At 29.1% G+C, this 15,657-nt stretch overlaps 1 protein-coding gene across 2 annotated transcripts in view; it reads left to right on the top strand.

Annotated features, from left to right (window-relative positions):
• The first annotated feature begins 262 nt into the window (after window positions 1-262).
• LOC136972923 (synaptophysin-like protein 2) overlaps window positions 263-15,657 on the top strand; it is a 47,110-nt gene continuing 31,715 nt past the window's right edge. For both annotated transcript variants that reach the window (XR_010880416.1, XM_067267582.1), the window contains exons 1-2: window positions 263-477; window positions 15,533-15,596. Coding sequence is in view for 1 of the 2 variants with exons in the window: in XM_067267582.1 (XP_067123683.1) it covers window positions 15,537-15,596 (60 nt within the window). In the remaining variant the exon portion in view is untranslated. The remainder of the gene's footprint in view (window positions 478-15,532; window positions 15,597-15,657) is intronic.

Here is a 15,657-nt window from a genome sequence, read left to right as displayed (position 1 = left end):
TTCCTTATATAACCGAAAATTGCCACGTACAGCGAAACCTCCTGAAGACCTATGACATCCCCCCATTTTGGGAAACATTAGATTCCCCCCAATTCCTCAATCGGAGATTTCTAATATGAATCAATTTTAATTAAATATACACATAAAAATTAAACATTAAAGCTATTTATTAAAATTTATTTATTTAAAATAGATTTTTTTTTACAGATAATTATATTGAATTTTATAATAATCAATAATTTCAGATGGCGCTTAAGACGTTTTGTGTATTGATCATTGGTTGTCATAAGCTATATTGGTTGCCTAACTGTCTGGAAGGTTTTAAAGCTATAATTTTTTTGCTGTATATATGAAATATTGACTATCGATAGGTGACGAAAGTCTGGTAGGTAGAACTCTCGAATTAAAGTCGAAGCCGAAAGACTTAAGAAATAATTGGTAAAGTTTGAAATACCAAAAAATATAGCAACTAACTAGGTAATTATATGTTGTTATTATACAGTGTGTATAAATAATGTTAGTTTCTAAGTATAGAAATCATAAATTAATCTTGTTTGTCTATATAAATAGAATGAATGCATGTATAGGATAAAAATAATAGATCATGGTGATCAATATCAACCTGAAAAATTTCTCTATTGAGTAAATTCGATCACTAAATACTTGCTATTAAAATAGATTTTATATTAATGATGAATTATATACTTTTTGAAATAGGAATGAACTGTGGGCAGTGGAATTAATTTACAATTGGAAAATAATCAATTTTTTTTTTTAACTTAATATTTAAAACTACTTTGAAATATAACTATTAATGTTAAATATGAATCATATTTTCTGCAAATTTAGTCTTTATAAACATTTAACTTAATTAGGTTACTAGAACATTAAGAAAATATTTTAATTTTTCCATTTATTATTATAACATCCTTCATTGTAATTGAAAAATTCTATCTACAAATTATGTATTTCTTCAATCTATTTCTTTATCTGCACTAGAAAACACTTTCTGACAAATTCTAGTATGTTTTGATGTTCTCTCCAATCAATTAGAATTAACTAGATTAATTCTTTCTAGTAAACATATAGAAAGTAGAATGAAAACTACATAAAAGGTCTAGATTGAATGTTCCAATTAAAATAGAGCACTAATAGTTTATATATGATAGTTGGAATGAAGAATATTATAATAAAAACTAGATAAATTAAAATATTTATATGGAAATGTTTCTTTTTTAAATTTTATACAATAGTATTTTATTTTTTTGTTTTATGTAAATTTCATACAATAGTGTTTATATATATATATATATATTTTTTATCAAAACGTTACTTGATTAATATTACTATAGGTAGCCAAGATTGCGGCTCGTCTCCAATTCCAGCAAGGAAACAGTGGGACGCACGTTCTAACCTAACCTAACCTATTCGAATAATTTGGTTGCTAATAATTATGGTAATTTATTAGAATAGGTTAGGTTAGGTTAGAACGTGCGTCCAACTGTTTCCTTGCTGGAATTAGAGATGAGCCGCCATCTTGGCTACCTAAGGTAACATTAACCCGTTATTCATGTTAAAAATGTTACATATAATGTATTTACTTGCATATAAGACAAGATTTTTATTCATTTTTCATTGCTTCGAAAACCTAGGTCGTCCCGTATGCACAAGCGAAGGATTCTTTCCGTTTTTGCAATAATTTTTGTGAACCGTGTATTTGCATTTTTTACCGGATCTCGCTCTCTGGTGTTTAAAAACAAAACTTTTTATTTGGGTCGTTTGAATCGTTCTTGTGTATTGTCAGGAGTAAAGATGAATAGCAATAGGAAAAGCAAAGATTTTGAATTGAATTCCAAATTGAAATTCCAAAATCAACGAGAGCGCAATATAAGTTTTACTCCATTCCTGTGAAAACAGATGATTATTCAGAAATCAGAATTTGGAGAAACTCATAAGTGTGGATTCGACTGTTAAGAATTGGCAAAGAATGTTTCTGATTGTCCAGCTTTATATGAACAAATTATGTTGTCGATTTTACAAAATTTTTCCTTAAAGTTTAAAATGCCAGTAATTTTTGTGGGATAATGTGTGCATTTACATGCATTTGATAATATTTTATTTGTGATTAAACAAAATAAAATTAGAATTGTATAAATAAATTTAATTTTCTTTATTTTGATCTTTAAAATCACACCTCATCCTATATGTGAGATCATCTTATATGCAAATAAATACGATATATATTTTAAAATTGTAATAAGCATATATTAAAAAAATAAGAGTGGAAAAAATCTAATTGCATCAACTTTTAATTATAGATTACTATTTCTTTTTTTGAAATTTTTTTTGTTTCTAAGTTTTGAAAGTCTTTTATATAATAAACGTCTTCCCTAAAACACCCTTTCATCCAAATAGAATACTAATCCAGTATATCCATTGAGTTGGCTTATTTTTATATTTTCACTTAAAGGATGATGATTATCATTTATATAATGATTCCAGTTGATATATTACCTTGTCACCTTTTCACGTCATCTGACCCAGAAATTATGGCAAAGCAAAGAAAAAATTTGTAAATTGTTATTACAGAAAATAAATTGAAATAAAATGCAATTATTTTTATTTTACATAATTGCTCCTGCAGATCCAGTAATATAGGGGCCAAAGTTTGGGACCCACAACTAGAAATTTTTTAGTTTATAATAAAGCATATACAAGATTTAATATGGAAACTTATGTAAAGAATATCTTATTTTTTGTTTTATTACAATAGCAAACATTAATCTTAAACTATTTTATTAATAAAGTGTGTTTTTGTATAGCTAACCAAATCCTGTTTTGTTTGGCTATATTTTATATCAACACTTTTGGTTGATGTTGTTTCTGGAAGAATGCTTTGTTTATCCATTAATAAATAGTGTTATTGACAATCTATTAGTTACTTTGACCAAAATGCTAAACAACTTAATGAGTTGTTTCTGTTAAAGTTGACAAAATCTGAAGATAAGAGGTCACAAAACCACTATAACAGATACTTTGATTAAACAAAAATTGGTTGACATACAAAAACATGTCTATAGAGTAATTACTACAAATCCAGTATTCTTTTATCTTCACAATAACTGACTTCCAGGAGATCCATATTCCTCAGCTATCTAAAGGAAATGTCTTTTTGCCTGTGGTGGTTTTAAGGGGAATGTAGACAAAACATTTCTCAGTGATTTTTACAGATGGCTAAGATAACCATTTACCTTATCAACATAACTCATTTATGTAGATTTATATGAAATTTTCTGATAGAAAATTTTTAGCAAAAAGGAAATTTAAAAAAATAACATTAAATAACTTAACTAAAACTTTATTTTAATTCAATCAATATTAATAATGAAATTTGCTCATAGATTTGCAACAGGTAAAAGGTGGGTCCTTAAAAAATTTTGTAATGGTCCTTATAGTTTTCTATTATGACAGTGATATAACACAGGTAATTAAACACTTTATTTTCGTTAATCATATGTATATAATTAACACAAACAAAGTGTTCAAAACAAAAATAAAATAAAAATAATAAATTTGCAAAGGTTCAAACCTTTGCAAATTTATTATTATTTTTTTTTTTAGGATTCAATATTAGGAAATGACATCAGGTTTAAAACTTGTTTTTATGAGTTTTAAACATGAAGAATAATAATAGCAATAATAACGCTAATGATACAGTAAAATAATAAAAGAATTATGTTACACATTAAAAAATACTAAAATCATAAAGGCTCAAATTCACATCAAGTAGCACCAGTAACTAGCCTCTTATCCATTTGGCCATCACAATTTGAGAAGTGGTGAAACTTAATGCACCTCAATAACCTTTATAGACCACTAACAACAAATATTTTTGACCATAAACCACAGGTCTTCATCAGGTTTTTTAACCAGTAAGATTTGAACATGGAATGTGTGGAACAACAATTTAAAAACTACAGAACAATTTAAACACATGTAGATAACTTGTAACTGTGGATGTTACCATAGAGATAGAAATATCTCTACACCATAAACAATAATTAATAAGATATAAACAACGGTATAGCAAAGATGCTAAATGCTAGTGTTGCCTGTTTTTTTTTTTTCTCATAACAATACCTCCATGTGTAGGGGACCTTAATGGCATCCTTTGAGTTAATGATGTCGGTTAGGCCAGCTTTGTAAATTTTCAACATCTTAAGGTTTTAAGGTGTTCAATTTGATGTGACCATCTAACTAACTTGGCTTTGTGGAGGTTGGCTTGTATTTTGGGGTCCGATGCATAGGTGGACCCCAAAATTCATTAAATGTTTGTTGTTACTGGTCTATAAAGGTTATTGAGGTGCATTATACTTTCCAGTAATTCAGTAAGAAGTTGTTTTATGTGGTGAAACTTCCAAACAAATAAGCTAAACACTTAATTTTCAGAGGACTGTTTTTTGAAAATGCTTGAGAAGTTGGTCCTATTATCTGGACAAGGATGTTTTTGGCCTTCGACCTTTAAGGAGACTCAACAGTTAAGATGCCATTTTAATAGCCACTTTATTATTTCTGACACAACTGCAGACTGCCAGATTACAAACAATGTAGCCAAAGTATGGTCAAAGGGTATACATATAACATAGTATAAATTAGTATTAAACAGTATGGGCAGTTAGGAAGAATGTTAGAATAAATTGGAATAAAGTGATTCTGTTAAGATGAGAAAGTAGTGAAGTATCATTTAAGACTCTTAAAACAAGTATAGATTTTAATTTTTGGTAAATACAGACAAATCACAAATAAAGCATATTCACTTGATACAACCACAGAAAGTGTTAATCAAGAACACCAAATTCCTGAATATGTGAGTAATATAGTTAGATGAATCGAATCATCAAGCACTTATAAACATTTAAATTCAGATATTAACAACTGTATTTGAATAATTTAGCATGCTAAGAATATTAACTATTTGAAAAAGTGTTCTTCATTAAGTGGTACTAAGATGGCCAAATGTATGGTTGTAAACATTTTTATAAATAAAAAAACAAGCAGCTCCTGAATTAAGAGTAGTTAATTGAAAAGTTTTTTATATAATATGGTACTGTGGTTTACTTATTTTGAAGATTTTAACATATATATTTTCTTTTTGTCAATTTTTGTCGAAAAAATCGACAAAAAGAAATTTTAAAGTACCGTCGCCAGGGTGCAGCTTCAAAATTTGCATTTTCCAGCGCCTGTTCCAGCAGATAAAAAGCGGAAACACCCATGGCCGGATGGTTGAAGAGAGACGTCTGTATGTCACCGACTCCTTTAGTTTTAATTGGATGTTTGTGTTTTTTTAAAGGACTTTTTTACAACTGGCGACATGAAGCCTAAAAAGGAAGGCCTGTTGCCATACGTGTATGTTTTTAGTCTGAAATGCAAAATAAATGGTGGTCCCTCTTGGGCAGACTTGTCTCCAAATTTGATTAACATATATTTTCCTTAATTTGATTTTCTTGTTTCATTATTAATTGCTCATTTGCTTCTATTTTGTCAAAAATAATTATACAGTCATCTACATACTTATTATAAAATTGAATTCTTTTTATGTTTTTTATTTTTTCATCTATTGGTATCATGAATATTTCTGCCAATCTTGGTCCAATTCTTATATTACTTCTTTTCTGTTTTCATAACTATTACTTGTTTTGTTTTATCACCTTGTAATAAATCTATTTTGTAATAAGAATGTTTTTACATTATTGAATTGCCTTTGATAATTTCTTACCTTATTTATTGTTTTTTTATTTAATTTTTGATTTTTCAGTATATTTTGCATACCTGATCTTATTACATCTCTTTCTTCTGGAATTTTTAACAACAGATGTTTTGTAAATATGACAAAAAATCTTCTATTTCTATTATAGTTGGTCCATTAAAGTTCATTCCTAATTCTAATACTATTCTTATTGAAGTAGGTATTCACCAATCATGAATAGTATCATTTATAGAGGGCATAATGAATAGAAAAGTACTTAAAGCAGAAATAACAGTAGTAAAGATAATAGAAAAAGGAAATAAGAATATGAAAAAAACATCAAACGGAAAAAATAACTAACCAAGATCTGCATTATTTAAAGAACGTTAAGATGGGCATGTTACACTCTGTTTTTTGGATACTTTGTCAGTATTGTTGTTTTAATATTGAACAATAAAGTAAATAATGTAAACTTGCTGAAGAGGAGCCTTTGAGTCTGAAACACAAAAAAGAGTGTACAGGCGAAAATAAAAATATTTTGTTTTGACTTTTAACTAAGATTTCCTCCTTTGATAATCAGAAACTACACCAGTATAATAAGTCTTATTAAAAACAAAGTCCAAGTAGATAATATATATACAGAAAAGTATGATGTACAGGGGCTTGCTAACAGGAAAAGTATATTGTACAGGGACAAGACACTAGTAATTTGAGATGGAGAATATATATTTTAAATAAATTTAAAAAATATGATTAAAAATTGCAGCCTGGCATTGTGACGATGTCACAATAAATAATTGCACGTTATTATTCATTTTTAATTATTTTCAAGTAAGTTTCCATCGTGCTTTAAGACAAAAAATTTTTATAATTAAAATTTATTATGAATACATGGGACTAGTAAAACATCATTATTAAAATCACAAGGATAAATAAGTCTTTAATTTTTGATATCTTGCTAGTACACAAAGACCAACAAATTTTGAAAAATTTTTGTACAGTACATTGCATTTCAATGCAATTATTTTGTTCAGTATACATCATATGCCTATACACATGCTTATTACAGTTAAATCACAAAAACCTATACATCATACTGTTTCCTCAGAAGTATTACAAAACAGACTGTAGCACAGAGATTCAAACAATATTAAGATAGCTTTATCTTATGAAACTTTGAATTTTGTAAAAAAAGAAAATGACTCATGCCTTATAACAAGATAGTTTCAGCTTGCAATCTAAATACATTTAAAAAAACTATTTTTAAAGAGATAGAATTATAGACAAATCTGTAAACAAAAAGATAAAATTACTCTTATCATTTTGTTTATAGGTTCAGTCCATTAGCTTTAATGAATAACTCAGATTTTTCTTTTTTTTACAAAAGCAAAATAACAAGATTACTAATGCAATACTACTGTAATTCAGAATATTTTTTACATAGAATTCTTATTTTTCAGTCACAATATTTCTATGCTATGTTATCTATGTATTTTATTTCAATTGCTGTTCATTTTTTAAATTTTTTTTTTCAGTTTGACTTAATATGATAATTTATATTTAAATAATTTAATTCCTACTATTTGAATAACTAAAAACTGTCATAATATTTAAAATTTTTGTAATTGGCTACATTATATAGCTATCACAATTTTTTAACAAATATGTATTTTTATAACTTCAAAATTTATCTGTATTTTCTGTTTATATTTTTTAATATTATTTTTAATCATTAGCATTGATAGATAAAGATTGTTATTAATCATATTGTTAGTATGTTATGTAACACTTTTGTTTTATATACATATATAAAACAAGTGTTACATAACATATTGCATAAATGCAGGATGGTCAAAAGATAACTTTATAAAGCTAATAATATAAAAAAATACTTTTTATTACAAAAATAAAAACATACAGGATTTATCTATAAACAGTATTCTGTTACTTAACAAAATCATTGTAATGTATAAAGAGCTTGTTCATCCCATCAACAAAAAGTTTCTGTTCCTGTTACTGCAGCCACTTAGGAATGATAGCTTTTGCTTTTTCATCAGTAGTGAAATGGTAACTATGTATGTATGTATTTCAAATGTGGAAATCAGAAGAGATCAGATCCATGGCTTTAAGGGAAATGACGATGAAATTCCCATTGAAATGTCTCTATCAAATCTAAAGTCTAATCTTTCCTCACTCATATTTTCCTATTCACTTGCAAACCTCTGATGCCATTATGCAATAAGTCTTTAATTTCTTAGTAAGCTTAGCTTATTAGTCGTAATTTCTTGTTAAGCTTAGCTTATTAAAGCTAAAATAAAAAGGCACCATGATAGGACATGACAATGTCCAAATATAACTTAATGAACTGACAATGGATTTCAGCAGATGGAATCTTTTTGGCCTGCAAAAATTGAATGATTACTTGGATTTCTTTGTTAGACAACTTTTCTAACCTTGTGATCATTTGAACATGTAACATTGCAACTGTACTGCACTTGCATCATTGTAACCACTGAAGTTGTCAATCTGAATCATTACTAACTACTACATTGTCGTTACACTCAACAATGTTTTGTTTTTAATTTGTGGGCCTTGTAAAGTTTTTTATCACCCTACTTATTTTAATATTGTATGTTAATCTGTACAATACTTTTACTCTAAAGTAATATTATACGGTCTGTTTGGATTTAAATTTGAATATATTAGAATTTAATTAAATTCTTTATGCATTACGTTTTAAAAATTTGATTTCTTACATAATCTAAAATAGATATCAATTTCTAACAAATACTCCTGTGTTGATGTAGCTTCATGAATGAAAAAAGAATGTACAATTTTTATAAAGTATAAAAGAAAATGAAATGAACGAAAAAACAAAAATTATAAGATATAACCCACAGGAATTTAACAATTTAAAAGAAAATTAAAAAAAGATAAAATAGTTACAAAAAAAGATAAGCTGTGCTCAGAAAGTCCTTCTGCCCTATTGGATAAGCTATGGCAGCTGATGGAAGCCAACCCACACCTGACCATACACAAAATGAGCAAGACATTTGATTATGATCAATCCACTGTAGTTTGTAACTTAACTACATTTAGAAAGGTCTGCAAGATCAGTGTTTGGGTTGCTCACAATCTGAATGAAAATGACAAACTTTGTTATGTTGGTATGCACTGAACTCCTCTCTAAGAAGCTTGTTCCTATATTTGGCTTGATACCATCCTTACAGGAGATGAAAAATGGCGCCTATGTGTCAACTTAAAATACAAAAAGTTGTGAATGGACATTGGTCAAGCAGCACAGACTGTTCAAAATCAGAATTGCATCAGTGTATTTGGTGGGAGGTTTGCAGATCAGTCTATTGGGAGATGCTTCCATGGAATATCACTATAACTTCCAAAATCTACTGTGCTAATCTGCAATGTTTGGCCGATGCTATCCACACTAAGTGGCTACAAATGAACATTGTGCACTTTCTTCATGACAGTGCATGACCACATGTGTCAAGGTTGACCTGATAGAAGCTGCTTGATCTCAGCTGGGAAAATGAGGGTCACGTGACTGTAAATGAGGTCTATCACATAAGAGACTGATCAAAGATGCAGTTTCTTCTGACACCACCTACGTCATGAGTATCTATATGGAGACTTGGGGTAAGCAAGTAGAGGAGGATTTGAGAGACAATACAGAAATGAATCACTCAAACTAGAAATTTATATTATTAAAGGAATTTATTAAAGCTAAAATAAAAAGGCATAAATGAATAACTAACAAATCTATTGAAAATTTATGAGCATTTTCATTCATTCATGTCTATCTATATGCAGAGATAGCTACAATCAATTTTCATGATGATATTTATCTGGGGTTCCAGAACATGGTCCTTGATAATTGTCCTGGGAGATCTGTCTTTGTTGGTGCAAAATGTCCTGTTAACTCCTTGAAGGTAATCCTTCACAAAAAGAAAGAGCGTACTATCATCCTCTTGTGAATGAGAAACGAATAATGGAACTTTCCAAGGAAAGATTGAGATTTCTTTGAGGCAAATGAGAGCAGACCCTGGGAACCTTGGGAGGAGGAACCCTGCTTTAGGCCTTGTCTCTCTTTTTATACCTTTCCTTTCATCATTAGCATTGGCATCTGACCAAATTTAGTCATTTCTGTGGTTCCTAACAAATGTCCAATGTAATAAATTTAAACTATTTTAAACAACACTTCCCTGAATGAGTAGTGATCTCAGGAAGATGTATCATTGAAGAAGGGAAGTTAGAATTTAATAAAAATTCATTAACTTCCTTATTGAAATTTGCAACATTAGACTTGGTTAATCTTTTAACAATTATTAAATACATAATCAAATTGCCTTAAATAATCAGGCTATTAATTTGCTATTTAATGATATTTAAGGCAATTGTTTGGTTATTTATTTATTTATATATATGTAGGCTTCAGGATGTTTGATATACAATTATTCAAATCTGGTGTACTATAGATTACCCCCTATGGAATTTCAGGACTTTGATTATATATTGGAACTCGGGACCAAGACGAATTCAACGGTACCCTATTTTTGGACCGGAGACGAAAAATAAAAAAGTTACCAATACTTTTTTAATGCTCTCATGAAGACGGCACCATAGTTGCTAGTACTGCCATCTTGCGGTAAAGTCTGCAAACCATGACGTCGGACTACGGTCATCTCCAGTAGGGTTAAACATGCGATACGAGAGCGGAGAGAGCGACGCAACTTCCGATCATCGCGCGATCGCCATTTTAGTTAACGTTACTTATGGCAGCGAACGTGGCGGCCGTTCTGACTGTTTGTGCTCTTGACTGACCTCCGGGAGGGGAGCCGCCGGCAGGCCGCCATGTGCTAAACGTCACTAGTTATTGATTCACGGTAGTTATTGAACAAAGTAAAAAAAGGGGGGAAAACGTCTACTAAAGGCAATTTTAATGGCAAGCAACGCGACTCCCAATCGCGATAGCGAGGCCGACTTAGCGGTGAGAGCGACGTGACTCCCTATCATCGCGCGATCGCCGGAAAAAAGTATGATAACTTTTTTATTTTTCGTCTCCGGTCCAAAAGTAGGGTATCGTTGAACTCGTCTTGGTCCCCTCAGTTCAGATATATACTCAGTCCCGAAATTCCATAGATAATAATCTATAGTATCCCCTTAAAATCAAAAGGGAAATTAAAAATAAGATTAAATGAACATCTTTGAGCGATCAGGAGAAATTATGTAAATTTAGTAGTAGCCGAACACTGTAACTCAACTGGATGTGAAATAGTATTAAATATGGTAAAAATAAGGAAAAAGGAAAAAAATAATTATAAACGACAATTATATGAACATATTAATATAATCAAACAAAAAAAAAAAAATAATAGAATGAATAATAATACCAGAAGAGAAATACACCAATCATGGAGAAGATTTGTAGAGGGAGGGGAGAGTGTGACATATAAAGAGAATGATCAAAACATGTTGAGATGTAGTGTAAGTCAAGGTGAACAATTGGAAATATAAGTGTAGTAATAAAATTTAAATGTAAAACAATGTGGTAAATTTAATGGTTAACTTAATAATTTATGTTTTAATACAATAATTTGTCTTAAAAGTTACTGTTAATAATGTTTAAATTTAATTTTTAATTACTGGATGGAAATCAGAATGGAAAGAATTAGCCATGAAATTGTAAGAATTTTATATTACTGTCGGTAAATTTTTTTTAATAAGATTGTTGGGAAATTTTAAAAATTTTGTAAAAAATTTTTATGTAGAATGTGTCATATAGATACCTGCTGATGAGGGATGAACAAGTCTGAAATGCAATATTAAAATGTATGTGTCCAGGTAAATTAAATAAAACAATAATTTTATAATCTGTGAAACTGAGTTGCAGTATCCTTAAAGCCAGTTTAATAAGTCCTGTTAAGAGATACGCAGTAGTGGACAAAATAAGATTATAATAAGTTAAGGACATTGAGGCATATTAATTTAACCACAGTTTTTTAATAATTTAACTACAATTATTAAAGTTCATAATTCCTTGTATCTCCATACATTATACCATACAACTATCATCTCTTTTATTCCATGCAACACTTTGAGTGAAAGGCAGTTTGCTGATGATGAGATGAAAATTGCACTTGTAGAGTTCAAGTCAAAACAATCTGAGTTTTATTCAGCAGGAATCCTTGACTTGCCCAATTGATGGAAGAAGGTGCTGCTTGAATGTAATGGCAATTACCATATTTTACGGACTATAAGACGCACTTTTTTTCTTCGAAAAATTGCCTCCAAAATTCAGGTGTCTTATAGTCCGTAGCATCTTACAGGTATTTTTTTTAAAAAATTGCTTAAAAATTAAGGTGCGTCTTATAGTCCGTAAAATACGGTATTTTCTTGAATAAATTATTTTTTGTTTTTGAAACATTGTACTATAAAATTCTAGAAAATTCCAGAAACTTTCTGCAATAGTAATGAAAAAGTAAAAAAGAAATATATAAATTATATTTCTTTTTCAATTATTTTTGTAATTTTTAATTAAATTTTTGAAATAAATCTGATATTAATGTTATATTGTAATAATAATTATAATAAAAATTTCATTCAAAATCAAAAATAAAAATAAAATTATACATATGCAAATATTAAATACATAAAGGTTGTTTATGAATTGATATGCACATGAAAATAATAAAATTTATATAGGTGAAACTAGAAGATGGAAGAAAATTAGAAAATATAAAAGAACACATTTATTCAATAAAACACTACTACTAAATTTTGTGTAGATATTCTGTAGTTGTGCATAACCTGTGATAGTGTATATCCTGCAGAATTTACAAGAATGAAATTAAAACTTTTGTATAACCTGCCCTACTACATACTCCATGCTTCTAGGGCAGTTGTTGAAAGCAAGATAATTACTGGTATGCAGTTTAATGATTACTAAATTTAATTCAGAATAACGATTAACAAAATTGAAACTAAAGATGACATTATCTTTTTGCTTTATTTTTTAAACTCTGTAATGTAGAAATCTATTCACCCCTCTACTCACTGTCCATCCCTGTAATTTCATTGCAGATGTTTGTGAACTGTCCCAATTATGTAAATTAAGTGTAAAAATAAATATCATTTATTATTTTAATTTTATGACTAACTTCCTTTGTCCAGTAATCATGATAAAATAAAATCAGAAAAAATTAACCTTGTATGCATGAGTGTTTAATTTTAAATTTTCATAATGTAATATCTGTACTATTATTTATTGCTTTTTTTTTACCAAAATTTTATTATTTTTTTTATCATCAATTTAAGACAGTTTAATGAACAGAATACTGATTTTTGGAAATATTTGATATATTACTGGTCTTAGTTATACATTAGAACTTTTAAATTAGCATTTAAAGTTGACTTTTGCAAGTTATTATTTCTTTTGAATGTTACAAAATCTTTCCATTTTTCTATCTTTGAAAAGCAGATGAAACCTCTTTTTTGTTTTTTGCTTCTGTTACAGTTTTTCACAACTGTCATTCCATACTACATTATTGCTTGTGAATTGTGGCAGTTTCTAATTGTAGAATATCATTCATCATCTCATGTTGGGTTTTACCAATTTCTTGCATAAATATTTTGAAAACAGCTGTCTTTTATAACAGTTTGCATTGTGTGTATGATTCAGCAATGTGTATAATATCTATGCATTGAGCACTGTAATGTCAAGACTATTGTAAAACATAACAATATGCTGGTGTTTTGTTTGTTTTTTACATGCATACTGCTGTACCATTTTATCTGTAGTATCAACACTTTTGGTTTAATTGTAGTGTTACAATTTCAGATTTCTTTTTGTCATCTAATTCAATAGTTGCATCTTGATGCATTGTGATTATTTTTTTTTCTTTGTAGCCATGTCACTGTTGAGATGTACAACAGTGACGTGGCCCCTGTGATCAAAAAGTACAAGAATGGTTTAATAAAATGTAAGATTTGAATTTATTCATAAAAATTTATTTTGTCCCTTTCAAAGTAATCACTTCCCACTGCAATGCACTTACACCAATGTTTTTTCAATCTTCTAAATATGCTTTAAAGTCATTTTTGTGAAACCCTTTCAGGAACAGAGAATTTTGTTTAATGGCATCAATTGACTCAAAACAGTGACTACTAAATAGAAATTTTAGTCAAGGAAATAGGAAAAACTCACATAGTGTCATATTAAGTGAATGCAGAGCTTGCTTAACCATATTTGTTGAATTTTTAGCCAAAAATTCATGAACAACAAGAGCGTTGTGTGCAGGTGCATTATCATGGTGCAAAATCCATGCGTTTTCAGGCCACAAGCCAGGTTGTTTTCTATGAATTGCTTCATTCATACAAAGCAAAATGTTCAAATAATATTCTCTGTTGACAGTTTGCCAGTCAGAAGAAATTTGTGATATACAATTCCACAACAATCAATAGGACCTTGATTTTTGACTGACTTTGACATGGTCTTTCTGGTCTTGCTTCACCTTTTGAGTGCCATTCAGCTTGATTGTTGAGCTGCTTCAGTGTCAAAAACATAGATTCATGTTTCATTACCTGTAATTATGCATTTTAAGAATGATTTGCTTGAGAAAACATTTCCTCAGCCACTTCAACATATTGTTGTTTTTGGAAAAATTTAACATTTTCAAGATACTTGAGAAGTGACACATTGCAAGTCCAAATGATCTGTTAAAACTTGCTTGGCAAGATTCAAATGATACCTGAACACATTCAATAATATCCCTGTTAGACAACAATTATTGAGCACCAAATCTCTGACTTGATACATGTGTTGTTCATCAGTTTAACTGGATGGTCTACCAGAGAGTGGTTCATCTTCGTCATGTTCTCTGCCTTTATTTTTTTTAATGTACCTTAATTTCTGGTATGTCTTGGTTAAGTTAGAATGCATGTCTTAGTATGGCTGTGAATGTAGAGATCTTAAATTTGAAGGAATCACATGATGTTTCTGGGATGTAGAAAAGGGTGATGGTCTGATTTTTTTTGTATACTTTTGTGGTAGCATAACTGTTCTTGAATGTTATTGACAAGTCCAGAAAATTCCCTCTTTTATGGCTTTTTCTTCAGTTTGAGTTGTAGCTTGTATGAGTTATTAATTGTTCTTTAAAACTTTTCGATATCTGGGTCACCACACCACTGAATGAGAACTTCATTTACATATCTGTTACAAAGGACAATCTCATCTGGAAACTCTGGTAGCACGGAAGATCTGCATTTGTAATTTTGGTGTGGCTATGTGCAACTGCATTATGGAGCTTTACAGGAGTAGGATGGTAGTTAAAAAATATAAAAATAATGTTATGTAATTTATGGACAATTCTTTATTAAATATTAATATGAAATAAAATAACTAGTGCTTCTCACTCTTTTCCAGCAAGTAGTTTCTAAGAGAAAATTAACATTTTTGGTCGCTTTAGTGGCCCTCTTCAGGTAAAAGAACATAAAAGTTTGGTTGAGTTTCTAGATGTTTTGACAATTTAGATCAGTTAAAAAACAATTAATTAAATTTTTAAAAATTTTATTGGTGGGGTTTTTTTTTTAATGAGAAAAGAGAAACTACCTACTGGAAAAGAGTGAGATGCATAAATTATTTTATTATATATTATTTCAACTTCTGAGGTATATTTGATTATTAACATGAAATTTAAGTTTTTATTGTAAGTGAATTTAAATATTATAATTTAAAATTCTATACTGATAAAATATCTCATATTCTTCTAGTAACATGGACCTGAATTTGCGAGTATTGATTGAACCTCGAGGATTCATTAGAGTTATTCAACTTGTAAGTCATTTACTTCACTTATTTTGTTATTTTTTGAATTTCTGATTATTTATAAACTGGA

This window comes from Centruroides vittatus, unplaced genomic scaffold (assembly GCF_030686945.1).
Source record: "Centruroides vittatus isolate TY-2023 unplaced genomic scaffold, ASM3068694v2 contig_3063, whole genome shotgun sequence".
NCBI classification, from domain to species: Eukaryota; Metazoa; Arthropoda; class Arachnida; order Scorpiones; family Buthidae; genus Centruroides; species Centruroides vittatus.
This window is presented reverse-complemented; position numbering and strand designations above follow the sequence as displayed.